At 54.5% G+C, this 19139-nt stretch overlaps 1 protein-coding gene across 8 annotated transcripts in view; it reads left to right on the top strand.

The window, feature by feature from the left end:
• The window catches only part of INPP4A (inositol polyphosphate-4-phosphatase type I A), a 125499-nt gene that overhangs the window by 85889 nt on the left and 20471 nt on the right, over positions 1-19139 (top strand). For 4 of the 8 annotated variants that reach the window (XM_082356136.1, XM_082356133.1, XM_082356134.1 and 1 more), the window contains 8 exons: positions 1449-1579; positions 3427-3531; positions 4023-4131; positions 8376-8559; positions 9792-10010; positions 10812-11055; positions 14576-14608; positions 18862-19034. In XM_082356136.1, the coding sequence (XP_082212262.1) occupies positions 1449-1579; positions 3427-3531; positions 4023-4131; positions 8376-8559; positions 9792-10010; positions 10812-11055; positions 14576-14608; positions 18862-19034 (1198 nt within the window). The remainder of the gene's footprint in view (positions 1-1448; positions 1580-3426; positions 3532-4022; positions 4132-8375; positions 8560-9791; positions 10011-10811; positions 11056-14575; positions 14609-18861; positions 19035-19139) is intronic. The other 4 variants (XM_082356139.1, XM_082356137.1, XM_082356140.1 and 1 more) reach the window with 2 other exon arrangements.

The following is a 19139-nucleotide window of genomic DNA, read 5'->3' as shown; positions in this document are numbered from 1 at the left end:
GAGGAGGGTGGTCGGGGCAGGCCTCTGAGAGACGGTGACACTAAGCTGACACCCGAAGCACAAGGAGGAGCCACGTGACACACGGGCAGAGACACGGAGAGAGAAGGGCCCGCAGCGGCTGAGGCAGACAGGCTCGGGTGCAGACCCAAGGCCGGCGGGGCCACTCAGCCAGCAACCCACGGGGACATCGGTCCCACCCAGCCTTGCCTGCACCGAGGGTTCTTTTACATTAATCTTGTTGATTTAATAATAATAAAATGGCACAGCTTTCTAATTTTTTTTAACTTTAGAAAATTTAGTAGATTCCTAAAACACTTCTATAAAATTAGCTTTTTTCCCCCCTCAGAGGAAAACGTGCATAGTATAAAAAGCCAAAGAGCGCAAAAAGGCTTTTAACAAAAAACATAAGTCTTGGGATGCTCAACTTTCTGATCTCCTTCCCAAGAAACAACCACTTTTAGCCGTTTTAGTGTTTTCTGCTATATTTCTAAATTTATGTATAGAGTACTCAATTAATCAACTTCAGAGATTAACTGCTGATTTCCTATGAAGAGGATTTTAGGTCTTTTATACTTTCCCCCCCAGTTTCCTAAATTTCCTAAAGTGGTTATCCTTTTTTTTTTTTTTGAATCCATTTTGTGTGTTCATTATTCTGATTAGGTAGCTATTATTTCCTGCTGAGCTAAGAAGTTTATACTTCAGTTCTTAAACAGCTTTCATTTTTGTGGATATAACAAATTCTTTTTTTTCTTCTTCTCTATGCACTTTTAGATCTAGGCAGTTCATTACTTACACAGATAGTAAAGGGAACGATAGCTAAAGTTGCCAGCTTCCCAGCGTCCTTGTCCCGGACCCGAATAGGATGACAGTGTGACTTAAGGGGCCAGGTGGCCACAGCAGGAGCCACGGGCCCCCGTTGCTGAGCAGCCCGGCTCGCCGGACAGCTTTATACTCTGCAGCTCTGCTCTGGTGAGGGCAGAAAGCCCCATGCCTCCCAGAGTCCAGGAGGCAGTGACAGCCCCGGGTGGGGGGGATGGGGGGGTGGGGAGGGCCTGTAGCAGTTGCCCTCAGGCTCCAATCCTCCTGTGCTCCGGGAGGGTCAGACTCAGGCTGCAGTTCAAGCCTTCACGCCCCTGTGGCCTCTGGACACATGCAAGGTCGCCAGGGTGCCATGGTGGAGGCACTCCCCTCTTCACTCCTTCACTTAGTTTTCCCTGAACATTTGACTAAGTTCCTATGAAAAGCCTGTCTGTGCAGTTTCCACGTGGTCAGTGGTCTGCCTTTTTCACAGCCGCTCTTGGAGCTGTCTGCTGCCCTGCCCTGCTGCTGGCCCTCTTCCCTGGGCATGACGCGTCCACATCCATCTGTCCTCCTGGTTGGTCAGGGCTCCTGAGCCTCTGCTGGGAGGGAGCCGGCGCCACGGCCTGATGCGTGTGTCTTGCTTGCAGAGTGTGTGAACTGGAAGAGCTGGGGGAACTGTCCCCTTGCTGGGAGAGCCTCCGGCGCCAGATCGTCACTCAGTACCAGACCATCATCCTCACGTACCAGGAGAACCTGACCGACCTCCATCAGTACAAAGGTGGGTGCCCGCTCTCATTTTCCCAGCTGGAAATCTGGAACCCAGGGTCACTCCCATATTCCCACTGACAGACACTCTAATGGATTTTTAAAAATAGATTCTCATGTAGGTGTGAGTTCTCTCAAATATGGAGTTTTCAGATCTTAATTGAGAAGACAAATGTGTGAATTGCATCGAAAGTTCCTTCCATGGTATCATCTGCCAAAACAACCGCTGTAGGATGAAATTCAGGAGAGACAAAGTCACAGGCTGTTGGTTCATTTTATTTCTTCATCTTGGTCCAGCATCAGTGAAATGGCCAAAAGGATGCAGGCCGTTTGCCTGGAGACAAAGCAAGGCAGGGTTTTCTAGATTTCCCAGTTTAACTGTTTAGTGGTCCTTATATTTACATATGAATTGTCTGAGTGGAGCTCTCCATTTTGACTCAAAAGTGAACGTGAAAGATAGACACATCTTTTCTTCTTGAAAGATGCCACTTGATTTTCAAAACATTTTCAGGGTAGGTTTAGAAGACTATGCTTAACTCATTCCCTTTTGGTTCCAAATGGAGTGACTTTTTTGGTTTTCTATTACTTTATTCTCTATCTTCAGATTCTTCCCTCCTTCCCCTCTTTATAATAGAATTTCAGCTTTTAAGGAAAATCATAAGCCCTTAATGTGGGGACAGAACATAGGAACCTGTCCCTAAACATGGCTAAGAAGCAGCCAAGTTTACAGGAGAGATGACAAGATGATGGTGCCCTGGGTTTGGTTTGAATCTGAAGAACAGATCCAAGTGTATTTCTAAGACACATGGCAACGTTTGCCTGAAGGGACTCAGGGACCTGCCTGTGCTGGATGCTTGTTACCTGGGAAAGTCTGAACCCCCCACCATGCTTCTTCTAGAGCAGAGCTTCTGAGATGTCAGCGTGCTGCTGAGTCTCCAGAGAGTCTCGTGGACAGCAGGTCTGGGGTTCTGCGTTTGTAACAGGCTCCCAGGATGCCAGTGCAGCCGGGCCACGGGCTACCCCGTCAGTAGCTAGAGAACCATCTCCCCTGGCAAAGTACAAAGCAGACGGTGGCTGGTCTGCGTTTTGCATACTGGCAAAATAAATTTGTCTTTTTTCACTAGACGGAACGTTTATTTCTCCTGATTGTTAGTGTAATTTATAGTCTCTTTCTCTAGGCAAGTAGTTCTTTACTTAATTAGTTAAGTATTCTAATTATAGAAATAAGATTGTGAATACTTGTTAGAAAACACGGTCCGAACTCCTGAGCCCCCACAGGATGTACAAGGGGACACGTTAGCGTGCTTTCCGGAGGCCAGAACTGACGCTGTGTAGCGTTGGCCCATCTCGATAGACCTGGGGTGATGAGCAGACCTTCTCATCACTTTTCAGGATTGAGAAGTGTTGCTCCCGTCACACCAGCTTCTTAGATCTTGGATGCCGGCCGGCAGGCTCTGCAGTTGGAACAGGCACTTCCTGGCACGGGCCCACTTGCTTTTTATAGTGGTGCTGACATCATGCTGCACAAAATCCTGTCCCTGTGTCAGACCTGTTGGTTGACAGCTGATGATAGGAAGGCCTGGTGTCGCTCCTGAGCCTCCGAGGGTGGATCCACCAGGCCCCTTTCACCACCTAGGACCCCGAACCAGTCTCCTGGCCGGGAGCTGCTCTCCCTCAACGTTTCACCCCCATCGTCTGGGAAGGAAGTGTGCTCGTGGGCAGCTCAGAGTTTCCGAGGCCACTGCTGACACACACCTGCATACCCACAGCAGCACCCTCAAACTGTCCCTTCTCCACCCACCGTTCATGAATGGCGGATACAGGCTGACCATCTTTATTTTCTCACATTCCGTTCCTTAGGTCCCTCGTTCAAAGCAAGCAGTTTGAAAGCAGATAAAAAGTTAGAATTTGTTCCCACGAACTTACACATACAGAGGATGAGAGTTCAGGACGATGGAGGATCAGGTAACCGTCTCGCTGGATCACATCTCACTTCCTTTCTCCCTGAGCTGCCCCACATCTGCCCCAGCCTGCCCTGTGTGTGCTGCTGCTGGGCGCTCGGCAAAGAGGCACAGCCCAAGGGCCTCCGGAAGGCCTTTGTGGAGAGCTCAGACCCCTTCCTCTTGTCTGTCCTCCCTCCAGCTTCCCTTTGTGTTGCTGTGGCAGAAAATTGCCCACAGGTCATCCTTCTGAAGGAGGGATGCAAGCTGAGTGTCGCTGGGTAGTTGCCCTCTGGCCTGTGTGACTCTCCCCTGAGACAGACAGGCCCCTCGTAGCCGAGGTCATGGTGCTTGGCTCCAGAGACCCTCGGGCAGCCCGGGCTGTGCGACTGAGGGAACCACAGGCTGCTTGGAAGTGGGCTGGCGGGGGATCCCAGAGTTGTGTACGTATCCCTGTAGCTGGCTCGTCCACAGGCCTGAGCCCACAGTAATGGAGGAGAGCTTTCTGTCATTCAGATCAGAACTACGACATCGTCACCATCGGAGCGCCAGCAGCACACTGCCAAGGCTTTAAGTCAGGAGGTCTCCGTAAAAAGCTGCACAAATTTGAAGAGACCAAGAAACAGTAAGTGCTTGGAAGGGGTCTGTCGTCCTTGTACTGCCGTCTGACGCTTCCTAGGTTAAAAAACCCAAAAAACAAAAAAGTCAAAACGGGACCACAGAAACCTCCAGTATCCGATCTGCTTTTGCGGGGCGGGAGGAGCTGCCTTACGGGCCCTGTGCTGCTCTGTGTGTGTGACTGAGCTGGGTGGGTGACGAGGCACCCGAGCCGTGGTCCTGTCCCTGGAAAATGGCAGCGGATGGAAATGCACCTGGAGAGCGGTGCCCCAGGCGGCGGCCCTCGTGGACGCTGGGGCTCGGCTGCCCTTTACAGGCCCTCGTCGGTTGGTTGAAGGTCACAAAGCGTGAAGCCGGGGAGAGGTCGTTTCCCCTCCTGGAAGATGCTGGCGGTCAACATTCCCAGTGTCAGAAAGGCTCACGGGGCTGTACGGAGTTAACCACGCTGAGCAGGAAATTGGGAGGTGGGCGGGGCGGGCCTTGCGGAGCACGCGGTGAGGGGCGGGGCCTTGGGGGCGGGAGCCGAGGGCGCAGGCGTGCTGGTGACGCAGAGCTGACGGGTCTGGGCCTGGCCCTGGGGCAGAGTCAGCGCAGCGCCAGCGCGTGGAGCCTGCTGGAAAGCAGCGAGCGGAGGGTGCAGGGTGTGCTGTGGATCAGAGGGGACGGGCGAGAGCGCTAAACCGAGCTGCTGTGCTGGACGCTGCGAGGCGTGGTGATCTTCCCGAGCGTCACTCGCCAGACTTACCTTGACCAGGGGGCGCGGGTGTAGGGAGCGGATGCCATGCGTGTGGCCGATGCCCTGGGCTCCTCGGACCGTGAGGTGGAGTAGCAACGCGAAGGCCTCAGGCTCGCAGAAGGTGACGGAGATGAGCCTGTGCTCAGGCTGATAGGAGAGAGGAAGGCAAGTGAGGGGAGACGGCAGAGGACACCGATGGAGCGAGGTTCTGGAGGAGACGGGGAGGCGAGGCCGGGAGAAGAAGGTGGGGCTGCAGAGAAGGAACAAGCTGGGGCCGCGATGGGGCAGTCTGCGCGGAACGTGGGCTCGAGGGGCCAGAGCCGAGCGCTTTGAGGATGGTGATGCCAAGGCCCGCCAGCCTCAGGAGGACCCGCGGGGCAGTCGGAGGAGGCTTAGTGCCGGCCAGAGCCTCAGGCCCCAGGGCAGGAGTCAGGTCAGGGCTTGAGCAAGGTGACCTCGGACTGCACGGGTTGGGAAGAAAGGTCAGGTGCAGCGGTCGTGGGCCGAGGGGCGAGCAGACTGGCGGAGAGCAGCTGGGGAGTTGGGTCAGGGCTGTGCGCAGGGCTGGGCGGCATCTCGGGGAGGCCCCTGGCAGCCTCCTCGACCTTGATTCGTCCCCACCAAGGGCTCCTCCCAGGGCAGACAAGCCAGGCCACCAGATCCCCCCGAGGATTCACCAACCCGGTGCTCCTCTGGGAATTAGGACAAAGGCGAGCTTTCTGTGCCACCACGCTCTGCACAGCCAGCCGCGTGTCTGTCGCAGCATTGCATGTGGCCGCGTGGAGGTGCGAGTGTGTGACCTGAGGCTGGCGTGGAGGCCCCGGAGGAGAAAGCCGCTCAAGAGGGCTGTCCCTGTCCCAGGAAGGTTGGGGTGTTGATACCTAAGTATTTGGCATGTTAACTTCAGTACCTCTTACTCCCTAAATGCTTCTACAGCATTTTTCTAATATACTATATACATTTTTACTTAATGTCCTACTGATGTCATAAAACCACCTGCAGGAATGGTTTGCACCAGGGGAACTCTCCTTTCGGCGCAGGTGTTACTCGCCCGCATGGGACGTCTCCCTGGGGCTCGAGCACATGCGCAGACGTTGCTCTCACCAGTGAGCATGCTGGGCTCCTGAGTTTAATCGTCCCTGTAGTCGGGGCCTCGACAAATGATCTCCAGAATTTTGACAAAAGAGAACTTGTTTTTTTAATTTTTGTTTTGCATTTGCCGTTTGCTAACAAGCTGCTAATATTTTGTTTTGGTTCTTTTCTTTAGCAGTTTTGAGGAGTGTTGGTGAGTTTTCTGTCTGTGGAGAGTGTGTGTTTGGGTCTTGCTCTCATGCAGAGAAAGACTGTCCCCTCCTCTGAGGTGCTTCCCCCTCCGTGCCCCCGTGGGCTCCTAGTTGTAGCCTCATAGACAGAATTCTCCTTCCAACTGCAATGTTCTGTGATAATGAATAGCCCTTCCCAGTCTGCTGTGTCAAACCCTCCCAGTCTGGTGGCAGTTCATTGCTGTGCTCACTCGAAGCGAAGACCCAGTTTTGTTCCTCCAGGATATGAGGAGCCCAGGCCGGGCAGGTCCCCAGGTGCTGGGGTTTCAAGTCAACCCACTGGTGCGTTTGGGAGTCCCTTCCTGGCTTCTTTTACAAGAACCTATGGCTTTTCAGTTTTCAGTTCCCCTTCACGTCTTGTAGGAATGAAGCCAGCTTACATTTTTATGGTATTTAATAGTTAATGGAGATTTGTCAAACAGTATTACTAGGGCCAGTTTTATCCCTGGAGGGCAAACCAAGAATTAATACAACCAAGTGACTTTTTCCACCAACAATGAGATGGCAGCCAGAAACCACCATGCCTGCTGCCTGGGGTCCCCACTGCCGTTCCAGGCCTCCCCAGACTCGCCCAGGGTGCTTGCCCCGGCCCAGAACAGGGGCTCCGCACTGGGGCTTGTGAGGCACCTGTAGCCCTCAGAACTGCTGCCATCGTGGAGCTGGAGCAGCTCAGGGGCCGTGGCTGGGCGGACGCTGCTGGAGATGCCGGGGCGCTGCACGCCGAGGACACCCTCCCCCGTGGCTGAGGCTCTGCAGCTGCCCCCAGCTTAGGCCTGTGGTTGGGCTCCCACGCTCGTGTGTTCACGGTCATCCATGAACAGCAGCTCTTTGAAGTGTATCCTTTCTCACTCCCGCCACGTTCTTCCCGTGTTACTAACAGGATCTGTGGGCACACACAGTGAGTGGGGTGATGCTTTCTGTCCCGCTTGTCGGAGGCTTTGTATTTGCTGAAGTGAACACACCCATCTCCATACACACGTGTACGTGTACGTGCAGCACACGTTACGTGTGTTCTCTAAATATTGGCTCCTGGGAAGAATAAATTTTAAAAATCCTGTTTCGAGATTGTATTCCTGAGACTCAGTTGTCTGAAATGGCAGCTATTCATTTGGCAGTGATTGCAGATTGGAAAGCAGCGTGTGCACCTCGTGCTGCGCAGGCTTGGCCGCAGCCTGCTGCATGGGCTTCTGGCAACTCCATCGTTTTTCACTGTGGTGTCTGGGCTTGGGGTGTTGTTTTTTCTGGGGTGCTTCGGTTTTTGTTTTTGCATGTTTACCCCATAGTCCATCAGGGGAATGGGCAGGGCGGTTTCTTGGTGACCCAGCTTCGGGTTACCCTGGAAAGAGCCCAGCAGGGAAAGGACTCAGTCCTACCATGTGACCCTCACCTCCAGGGGCAGCAGTGGAGGGTGTGGTCCTCCCTCTTCCCCTAACTCAAAGGGTAGCTCTTCGAGGGGACCAGTCAGGGCCCCTCCTTACATGAAGGATGAGTGCCTTATACTTCTCCCTGTTTCCCTCAGCTTCCTCAGGTGGTCTGAAAAATAAACTTATAATATTGGGTTGATTGGCCTCCAGTTCGGCATGTTCTCCATGCCCCCCTTCATCTGATGGAACATTAATTTTTAAGCAGGGGAGTCCTGGAGCAGGGGAGAGAGGATGGAAGCCCAGTTTTCTGGGGACTTGCTGGGGTAGACACACGAGGGAGGGTGTGGGTCTGTGCACAGAAAGTTTGAAGTCCTGATTGGCCAAATGATAAGACAGGTTTCTTTTGGCAAAGTCCAGCCCCCTACTGCAGTCTCCCTTCACTGTGGTGTGAACCACTCTGGTGTCAGCAGGTCTCCACTCAGGTACTGCTTAAAAACTGACAGAGGAGGTTCTTAGGTGAAAGATTATGAGCATCCAGGTAACTACTGGGTTCAGCATCTGTACACACAGGTAGAAACACAGTAAAAATACAGATACATGCAAATATGGATAAAAGACTTAATTGTATTTTAACATTTCAAGCCTCTGCTGTACAGACAGAACGGATCTCCTGAGATTTCCTCTTGGCCATCAGCAACTAGCCTAGCCTGGGAAACACCCCTGAGTAACAGGAGGCTTCACCTCGTGCTGGTTGTGGGCAGGGGCGGGGAGGTGCTGCTATCCTCATCAATGGGGAGAACCCCTTAGAAGCTGTTCTCATCCTTTTTAGTACGTCATCCAGCTGTCAGTCCATCATCTACATACCACAGGACATCGTCAGAGCCAAGGAGATCATCGCCCAGATCAACACCCTGAAAACCCAAGTGAGTTACTATGCAGAGCGGCTCTCGAGGGCGGCCAAGGACAGATCTGCCACTGGCCTCGAAAGAACACTCGCCATCTTAGCAGACAAGGTAGGAGAGGCTACCCTGCTGCAGGGGGGTGGGGGTCCCTTGGGTTTCTGAAAACCCCTGGACACCTCATGTGTGCCTAGAGCTGTCCGCACAAATGGTGACATTGGGATGACCTTGAAGGTCTGACTTCAGACCCTGTTCCCACCAAGGCCTGGGGCGGGGGTTGGTGACTGGCCCATGGTCACAGAGCTGGATGGGGGCAGACCAGCGACAGAGCCCGGAGCTCAGGAGCCTCAGCTGTGGCTTCATGCACTTGGCTTTCCAGGGAGCGCACGGGGGTCCTGTGGGAGCTGGGACAGTTCCTCTGCTTCCTTAGTGACTGCCTACTCAGCACACTGTGGGCCACATTTCTGTTGTACTCACAGTTCAAAAAAAGAAACTGAATTATACATAAGATAAGAACAGTATAATTTCATTGGCTTTTATATAGTCCACAAACCAGCTTCTAATTAACTGTCATCTGATCCTGATTAAAAATTGACGGATGATGCTTTTTCACATGACTCAGTGTCTCTCTCCACATATGTGCCTCCGCCAAACACACACGTGCCCATAAGCACACACACGTGCAGGCACAGATTCTGGTCACACTTCCCCACTCACACCTGCTTAACTGGGATGAGCTGCTTTTCCCGTCCGAATGTCTTGTATCCTTCCCGTGTGTTTGCCCAGTAAAAAGACTGAGAGCCGGGGGTTAAATTCACTCATAAAATAAAGGTGACGTTGTCAGATGTCAAATTCTGAGCCACAGAGCCGCTGTTGCGTGCAGAATTCCCCAGAACCGCAAGTGCTATGCCAGGAATCCTGCTGCCCGGGGCTTTAGGTATTAGATGTGAAACATAAGAGCTCAGCAGTTAAACTGAAGTGAGGCCTGTGCCCTGGGATGGAGGGACAGCCCGGGAAGCCAGTGAAGGCTGACACTGGGCTCACCCCGGGCCCCTCCTCCAGCGATGTCAGGCTCAGAGGCCGGCCGGGGTCCAAGAATGTCAGAGGCTTCTTGGCCTCTCTGTCGTCCTCCTTGCGTTCTCCAGGCTTCTGTGGGAAATTCTTGCTGAGATTCAGCCGGGCCTGTCGTGCGGCAGCCTTTAACCTCGGACGTCCCGAGGGCTGCAGCTCTTGGGGTGTTGGCACCGTGCAGGAGGGCAGAGGGGGGCGGGCTGGGCGCTCTGAGAGGCCGGGCCCCGCAGCCCCACCTGGGTGCTCAGCGGCCAGGTGCGCGTGTGTCCCTGCAGACCCGGCAGCTGGTCACCGTGTGCGACTGCAAGCTGCTGGCCACCTCCATCCACGGGCTGAAGGCGGCCCGGCCCGACTACATCGCCTCCAAGGCCTCGCCCACCTCCACTGAGGAGGAGCAGGTGATGCTGAGGAACGACCAGGACACCCTCACGGCCCGGTGGTCGGGCAGGAACAGCCGGTCTTCCCTGCAGGTCGACTGGCACGAGGAGGAGTGGGTGAGTCTGCCGCCCCCGCCCGTCGCCCGGCTGCCGAGCCGGCCCGGGAAATGCGAGGCCTCGCTCCCTCGCCGGGGTCGGGCCCAGCCTGGGCCCGGCCTCCTCGGCCTCCGCTGGCCGTCAGCCCTTCCGGGGCCACGTCCTTCTGGAGATGTGGGAGCTGAGGTGCTGGGCAGCTGGGTGAGGATTTGGGAGACGCCGCCCTGACATCCCGTCACGATGCTGCTTCCGCAGGGTGGGCTCTGAGCGCAGGGTCTGCCCCTGGAGGGAGTGACACGTCAGGGACTCGTGTTTGTCATTTGCTGGGACTGTTCTTCGGCGGTGTCGTCCTGGGGGCACCGGATTACCGGCGGCAGCAGCGCGCTCCCCCAGGCCTGCCCTGGCGTCCTGAGTGCTCCCTGGGTTTCTGCAGGGACCCCCCCCCCCCCCCGTGCGGAGCGATCCACCGCCTCCGCCTCCGTCCAGAAGACCTCAGTCTCCTGCGGCGTTTGTACGAGGGCTGCTGGGAGGGAGGAGGGGACGAGGGTGCTCCCGTGGCCCTCCTGCCCGCAGTGGCCTCCAGGACAGCGGCTAGCAGACGTCCCACAAACTTCAAAACTGATGCCCACGGGGCACTGACTTGCCTTTGGAAAAGCAGATGCAGCTTTAACGGGGAATTCGAATTGTCTCGCCCTCTGCGTCTTGCGGGGTCTCAGTGGGCACGGCGCCCGGGGGGGGGGGGTCGGTGCGGGGGGCGGGCTCTGCTTCCTGCCCCGTGTCTCCCGCTGGGAGAGCTGACCCCGCGCCCCTTGGGTCCGCCAGGAGAAGGTGTGGCTGAACGTGGACAAGAGCCTGGAGTGCATCATCCAGCGGGCAGACAAGCTGCTGCAGCGGGAGCGCCTGCGGGGCGAGGGCTGCGACCACGGCCTCCCCGGCGCCGGCAGCTGCGCGGGCAGGAAAGGTAACCGGGGCAGCCAGGCCTACTGGATCCGACCGGAGGACCCCCTCTGCGACACGCCCCCCTCACCACGCCCCCCCGACGCATGCCGCCCTCACCCGACCACACGTGCGTACGCACCCCGCTTCCCACCGCCGCCTCGAGCGCTGTCCGTGTGTCCGTGTGTGTCTCTAACTCCACGCCCGCCACGCAGACTGCAGGGAGGCCGCTCAGCAGAGGGGGTGTCGCGGCCCCCAGGGCAGCGGGGGCGGGGCTCCCCGAGCCTTCACGGCTGCGCGGCCCGCGTGTGAGCCTGCAGGCGCGGCGAAGGCCGGACCTCAGGGCCCTGCCGGCTCACGCTGCCGCGTCTGGGAGGGTCGGGCTCCGGGGCTTTTCTGGTTTGTCAGCCAATCCGGGAACCCGAAGGAGGCCGAACGGTAGATGCCTTTCTTGTGAGATTGCTTACCGTGTCAGTCATCGAGGAAAAGGTGAGGCGTGCAGCTCTCTCTGGATGAGAGCTGGTGGCAGGCCCAGCGGACTGGTCTGGAAAGGCTGGTTGTCACTGGCTGGGCGCGCTTTTATCCGGCAGAGGCCTGATGCCCTGGGCCTTGCTCGTAACCCAGTCAGAGGGTGGGCCGCGCTCCCACGTCAGGGGGCGCCAGTCAGGTTCCTCTGTTCGGCGCCACCTCCAAGGTGGGGCTCTCGGTAGACGGCAGGACGCTGGCGTGAAGCGGCACGCTTCAGAAACAGCCTGCTGCCTGCGGAGACACGGGGCATGACCAGACGCTCTGCCCCGCTGTCGCCTTACAGCTGGGGGCCACGTGCCTTCTGAACCCGCGGGTCCCTGGTCCCTGCAGCTCTGGCCTTTCCCCGTAAGAGCTGGTGGGGTTGTGCGCCGGGCAGCTGAGATCCAGCTGCTGCCGCTGCCTCCTTGCCCCTCTTTGGGCGGGTTAAGGCCCAGCTGGGCCAGGGATGGGCCGCTGGCAGCGGGACTTGTCATTTCTGAACCGGGCAGCTTTCATTCAAGGCAGGGTCTCGCTCCCTGTCGGAGCCTCTTGGTAAATCCTCCTTTGGTTTGTCAGACGCCCTCCGCCTCCAGTCTGCCTGCAGTCTGTCCCCAGGGTGCGCTCTCACTTGAGCCTGTGTTTCCCCGGTGTCCGCGTCCTCCACTCTGCCATCTGTGAGGGGTTCCACTTTCAGTTCCCCAAACCTGTGTTTGGTTCATGGAACTGTTTTGTCTTTGTTCGTGCTCTCATTTTTTTACTGTAAATTGTGTTTCTTTAAAACAATTTCTGAAAGTTCATTGCTCATTTTTCTTTAATATTGTCTTGCTTGCAATTTAAACATTTTTCTGCAGATTTAAAAAAAGTTGCTGATTGGATTTTTTTAAATGCAGGAGATAGTTTATTAAACTGGATATACTGTTGCATTCATAACTTAAATGTCCTCTTTTTCTAGGCATGTCCCGTATTGTTCAAATATATAGACAAATTTAAGTGCAGTTTTAAAGTTATTTAAAGGAGCATTTATTTATGATATTTAGGGCTTGACTTGTACCTGTGTGTGCCGTACGGATGAGCTCTGTTGTGCTCATGGGAGTAGGAAGCGTTTGAGAGAGTCTGACTCTGCCGATCAGCGCTCAAAAGAAACTTATGAAACCATATGCCTCTAAATTACCTGCATGTGATCCTTAATTTAAAAATCTGAGCACAGCCGGGAAGCCGTTCAGACCTCGGCATGATCGGGAAACACCAGGCTGTGCGCCGTTTGTTTTACTCAATCTCTTGTCCTCAGGGGCCAGAGCTGGGCTCTCTCGTGACTCCCGATGCCCTTCCCAGTTCCTGGGGCACTTGTTTTGGCCTAATGGGCGGGTTGTGTTCACGCCAGCATATTTATTGCCTGTGAACAACTCCATGCCTCTTTGAAAGGCGTTCTCTCTTTTCATTCCAATTCTCTACCCTGTCCTGGGTCCTTGGTTTTCATCTTTCATCAAGGAGTCGCCCCACCTCAGCCCCGCCTGGGGTCAGGGCTCCGCAGGACCCACTGACCAGTCCCCCGCAGCGGGGACCGCAGAGGCTCCGTGAGCCTCCCTCTCCTCCTGGTTTTCCACCCACGTGACCCGCCTGCAAACTGTCAGGATTTGGTGACTTCCATTAGCTCCCCCACACACTCTCTCCTGCTCTCCTCATCCCCAAAGAGTCCCTCAAACCCTGGACCAGGTTCCTCTTAACCTGAGATCTATGGGTTGTACCCCAGGTCCGCGTACCCCTGAGACTGTGTGCTAAAATCTGCATGTGTGTGGAGCAGTCCACAGTGGTCATCAAATCTCAAGGGCCTCTGTGATCTAAGAGGAGATCCCTCTCTCCCATTTGATTGAAAGATGAGTCTACCCAGTGGGTTGAGCCCCTGATCCCTTCTCAGGCATGGTCCCAGCCCAGCAGTTTGGGATCCCTGCAGGTCATGAAAACAGGCTTCTAGACCCTTCTCCTCATAGAGACTCGGGATCTTGGAGGAAGGGTTATGGAGAGGCAGAAATCTGTATTTTTCCAAGGCCTGGGGTAATTCTGATTTCAGCCAGACAGATGTTGAACAGTCACCGCTGTGCATCACACACCCCACGGTGGCTTCCCTCTTTGTGAAGTAGGCAGTCTCAGGATATTTGAGCTCTAGTGAAGACGCTGAAGTCTTCAACACACAGAGGCCTTTAATTTTGCTCTATTTTCTGTTCCGTTGGCCAGTTTAAGAAGTCATTGCCAAAGATGATTAGAGAGAAGATCCCTGCCACCGCCCTTCTGGACAATCCAGGTTGTCAAAGTCTCCGTTCAGCGGGTTCTGGTTATTCTTGAGGATCTGAAATTACCTGTTTCAGGATCCTAAAATGTTCTGTGAACTGAAAAGTTTAGACATAAAATAAAATAAGCTTTTAGCCCAAACGATCCCTTTTCAAACTTGTTTGTTTCAGGTGGCACACCCAGTTAACCAGGAATTTTAGAGTTTTTAAGGGAGAAGAGAAATTGAAATGAGTACTTCCCGATGTGACTCAGTGTAGGTGAAATTGAGTTAAACTTGGCATTCTTTGAGGGACCTGGAGGGATGTTCCAATTCTAGACTTCCCTCAATCATAAAGGTTTTGTATTTGGCTTAATCGTAAAGATTGGCATGCATGTGTTTGGTATATGGGTTTCATGACTGGATCCTAACCTTTTGGATCTCAGCAGCCGACCTTTAGCCCGGGCTCCAGAGTCAGTCAGGGCCGCGGGCTCTGAGCTGCACGCTCGATTTACTGGTCAGTCTCTCTCACTGCAAGTTTGCTTCCAGATGTCGTGAGCCAGCGTGGGCTCCAGCACATGCAATGGGATGGACGTGGGGGCCTTACCTCATTGTGACACGTTAACCTGCTCTCCCCGAAGAGCGTGTCATGTTGAAGTACCAGCAACGTGAATGCTGGCACCTGTGGATTGGGCGGTGAGCTCCAGGCAGCCCGACCACCTTCACGTGACTCCCGGGGAGGAGGCAGGCAGGCCCCCGGCCTCTGCTCCGAGGCTCAGTTTAGCCAGCTGCTGCTGCAGTTGCTCTAAGCGTTGAGTTGCTCATGTTTGAACCGTGTGCCGCTCCTTAATCATCCGTGTCGCCCTCCATTTCTGTGCAGATGGCAGTCCCCCTCCTGAAGAGTCCAGCCCAGGTACGTGGTTTCCGCTCAAGGCTTCTGCAGATGTCTTCTTAGTATTCAGGGCGTGTTTGTAGCTAAGCTGTCAAAGATCGCCTTGTACTCCCAGAGTTAGGAGAACATTTTAGGAGTTTCCTCATTGTGAGGGATGTAGCGACTTTCCTTAGGTTCGGTGAGGGGCCCGTCGGGCTGGTATTGTGGCCAGAAGCAGGCTGCCACGTGCGTTTCTGTCACTTTCCCGTCCTAAACCCTTTTCAGACAGTGTCCACGAGCACGTTAGGCTTCCTGCAGTGGGTGGCCTGGGTAAGAGAGGGACATCATGGTACATGACGCTTCCTGTGATTTCACCTGAACTTGCGAGCATCCCATGGAGGGGGAGGCAGATAAGAGGCAGCCGTCCAGATGCTGTGGCATTGTAATCACACAGCATCCTCTCTTCTGAGTCTGGCTGCACCCTTAGACTTCCTGTCAGGCACTGCTGTGGGCTTCAGGTGGAGTTAGTGCTAGAAATGGAATCTTTCTGACTGCATTTGCATGTAGAAATCAGTGTTTGTAACTCTAGTTCAGGGGTCGGCAAAACCACGGCTCCGAGTGAATCCCATCCACCGCCTGCTCTTGTAAATACCATTTTCCTGGAAATAAGTCACGCCCATTCGTTCGCGTACTGTCCATGGCTGCTTTGGGGCAGTGCCAGTGTCCAGTAGTTGCGACAGAGACCCTGTGGCCTTCAAAGCCTAAAACGTTTACTGTCCAGCCCTTTACAGAAAAAATGTGCCGACCCCTGCTCTAGTTCATATCGAATTTCCTGGATGTGGCTTGTGGTTTTCCCAGAGGGAGCGTGAGACCCCCAAATACGATGTTGTGGGTTTTTTTCCCCTTACACTCCAGAAAACAGCTACCCAGTCAGCCTGAGGATTACATCCCGCCCTCTGACTGCATGTAAATACGCCACAGCGGGCCACCTGCCGTATGTCTCGGGTGCAGCCAGCTGTGATTGTGGGATTTGCCGCCCTGTTCCCGTCAGCTCTCAGAGCACCCCTCACTCACACGGCACCGGGTGGTTCAGCGCCGCTCACGGCCGTGACTCCAGAACCCCGTTTGCTCTTCAATGGGTAATCTGATTGGGCACCTCATAACCCCCCCAGCTTGCTTTCAGCCCCTCAGTTTCTCTCTCCAGAAACGTTAGTTTGGTCACGAGCAGGTCTCCAGCTCCAGTTCCCTGGGCCCTCCCCAGCACCTCCCCTGGCCTGGGCCTGCTGCCCCTTCCCACCTGCCTCTGGACTCCCAGTCCCCCCAGCTTGCCTGCAGGACAGGTCGGTGCCTTCTCGCTGCGCCGTCTCCCCCGAGCCCCGTGGCGGTGACTGTCCCCAGCAGTTAAGGCCAGGAAAGGGGGCGGCAGCCTCATGACCCTGGCCCGAGGCAGCTCGGGGCTTCCCTCGGCTCTGCGTGCCCTGCAGTTTGTAGAGCTGAGGGGAGGTCTAGTGGGTTCCCAGGTAGCACTCAGGCAGCCTGGCTTGTACAGCTCTCCTCGTCTTCTGTGAGCTCTGTCACTTCCAGAAGCTTTGGTGGCTTGTCCACAGTTGATGTCAGATGGACTAAAAGGTCCCCTGCCAAGGGTTCCTTTAGCTTTTCCCACAGAGCTGTATTTAGTCTGAGTTAGAACACGTGCATTTTCTCACTCTCTCTCTCCCTACTTTCTCCTTTCCCTCCCCTATTAATGAGAAAAAAAAAAAAAAATACACAAAAGCAAGGCTACCTAAAGTAGCACAGTCCTGGACTGGCCACCATCAGTGAATGTTACAGGTGAGCAGTGAGGTCAGGAGCTTGTCCCACAAGGGGAATCAGCTCCACACCAAGGATGCTGCTTAGTCGCTGGTGTCTTGTTCACAGCCAGACTTTCTCGATGTAGGAGGCAGAGTGAACCCCTTCACCAACCCTAACGCCCCAGACACCCGTACTTAACTAGGTTCTGGTAGAAGTCTCGTCACTGTCCCTGAAATTTATTTTGTTTGGAAGTTTTGAAGTTTGGTTTCCCCTCGTGTTGACCCAAAATGTATTATCCCCAACGACTATTCGCTGCGTAGGCAGATGTGTGTACAAGTGGCCATTCCTTTTGTGTGTCTGGGAAGACACTTAGCCTTTCTGAGGCTGTTTCCGTACCCGTATTACTAGTCCTGTCTCTGTGGATTAAGTGAGAGAACAGAGAGTGAGGCACTCACAGGTATTGACTTAAGGGCTGGTTGATGCTCCCATTGAACTCCGGAGCCATCCAGACACGGCTGAGCCCTCCTCTGGGCGGACATCAGGCTCAACTCCCGCCCAGGGCCACATCTCTTCTCCGGAACAAACTCTGAGTGCTTTTTTTAACCATTCTTCCAATTCTACAGTTTTTTTCAGTGTCTTTTTTTTTTTGGTTTGGTTTGTTGTTGTTTTTTTTTCTCTAATGCAGCAAAACTAAGTCATTCTTATGTGGATTTTGTTTAAACAGAAGTAGGCAGAGTAAAAAATTGTATGCAGAGGGCTTGCTCAGTCAAATAAGACCACTTGTATATTCTGATCATTTTCAGGTTAAAGTGATCATGATTTGCATATTAATTACATATATATATTCATGTTAAGTGGAAAAGAAAGTAAAATTGGCAACACTTGCTCTAAGAGTATTTACTTCTGAGGTGAAGAATAGTCTTAATGACTGCCTACCTTTCCCCAAACTACTTGGCTATTAAAACTTAATGCCCATTGGCCTTTTTTGACAGTTGTTGAATATAATTGACATGGATTCAACAGAGTTCTTCAAAGAAACAAAAACATGGTCTCTGAGAATTTTAGAGGCAGAAAGACGTGGATATTATCCACTACAGTCATCCCATTTTACTGCGAAGGGCCCCCGTGGCTGAGGGGTCAGGGGACCTGCCCGCGGCTCACCCACCACTGCTCAGTGGCAGCCGGGGCCTGGGACTCACATTTTCCACTCCTCCGTGCAGGGTTCTTTGTCACTGTGATTTCTTTGCTACGACCTTTCTGCTGTAGACTTTCTAAATTTAAGCCTGCTTTTTTCCATTACCGATAGAAACCCCTGTCCACGTACAGCGTGTCTGCATATACACTTAGATCATTTCCAAAGTTTGAATGGCTGTGTAGACTTGAAAATCTGCGTTGATCAAACACTGAGTACAGGGAAGTCCTTCTGTAGGTTTTAGGCGTTTCTCTGAATTTGTTTCTCAACAAAGCGTGAAGCACACAGCTTGAGAGAGCAGAGCCACAGCTCCCTTCTCTCTTTTTAAGATTCTGTTTATCTGAGACGGAGCTGACCATCCTAGCAGCTGCACTGCTCACGAGGCCAGGGCCTGTCCTGAGTGGGGCGACGGCCATGGGCATTCTGTGACCCGCACCCCATCCTGGGAGGGTGCCCTGCCCGGGCTGCACACCACTGCCTTTGCCGCGCTCCGGGTGGGCTCACCCAGTGGTGATGATCTAGTGCCTATTTCTGGGCTTGGTGGCCTGTTAAAAAAATATAACTGATGGGGGCATGTCTTTTCTCTTCTAAATGTCTTTAAATAGGAAGGACCAAAAAGAGCCAAAGCTAAAAATACCTTTCACTCTGTTTTTCTCCCCTGAGGTTCTATTTTTTAAAAGTTGTTTTGGTTCAGGGTCAAAGTTTCCTTATATTCCAAAAATAGGAAAACCCCACTAAGCCAGGAATAGAGGGAGTCCGGCAGGAAGGTGGCGGCGGGGAAGAAAGCGCAGGAGGCAGGGACACTGAGGGCTGTGGCTACAGACACAGCGCCGGGGAGGGTCCTTCCACAGTCGTGGGCGGGGCCTGTGCCCGCTGCACAAAGGCTCGGCCAGGCTGGGTTGGCTTTGCTCTGGAAGCCCGGGGCTCTGCCTCGCCACCTGGATCAGGGAAGCCAGACAGCAGGTACCCCGCGAGGGACGGCGGTGCCGGGGAGGCACTGGCCTCTGCAGACACGGTGTGCTCTTGCTGAGTCGTGACTCCCAGAGCTCGCTGTCATCTTCCTTGAAAGGAACAGGCGGGGCCGTGAGTGTGTAGAGTCCCCAGAGGGGGTGTCAGTGGTCCCCGAGGAGGGCTGATGGTGCGTTTGCTGGAGAAGCTGCAGGCTAGGAGGGCAGAGACCGGGGCTGAACTTGGCACCACATCTGGGCCGTGCGGAGGCAGGAGGGGCAGGCCGGGTGGCAAGGCCGGTGCGGGACTGGGGGCCAGGGGCCTTCGAAGTGCCGCCTTCTCAGCCGACCGCCCCTCGTGCCAGGTGAGTGGAGCGAGGCCCTGTACCCCCTGCTGACCACCCTCACGGACTGCGTGGCCATGATGAGCGACAAGGCCAAGAAGGCGATGGTCTTCCTGCTCATGCAGGACAGCGCGCCCACCATCGCCACCTTCCTGGGCCTGCAGTACCGCCGCGACGTGGTCTTCTGCCAGACGGTAGGTGCACCTGTCCCTCTCGTGCCGGTTGAGGAAACCAGCGTGGCGCTGTGCCCTCCCGCCTGTGGCTTCGCCCGTGTGGCCTGAGGCCTGGGTGTCGGCCTT

Source organism: Balaenoptera borealis (genome assembly GCF_965194805.1).
Source record: "Balaenoptera borealis genome assembly, chromosome: 15".
Classification (NCBI taxonomy): Eukaryota; Metazoa; Chordata; class Mammalia; order Artiodactyla; family Balaenopteridae; genus Balaenoptera; species Balaenoptera borealis.
Note: the sequence above shows the minus strand (reverse complement) of the source record. Positions and strands in the feature narration are given on the sequence as shown.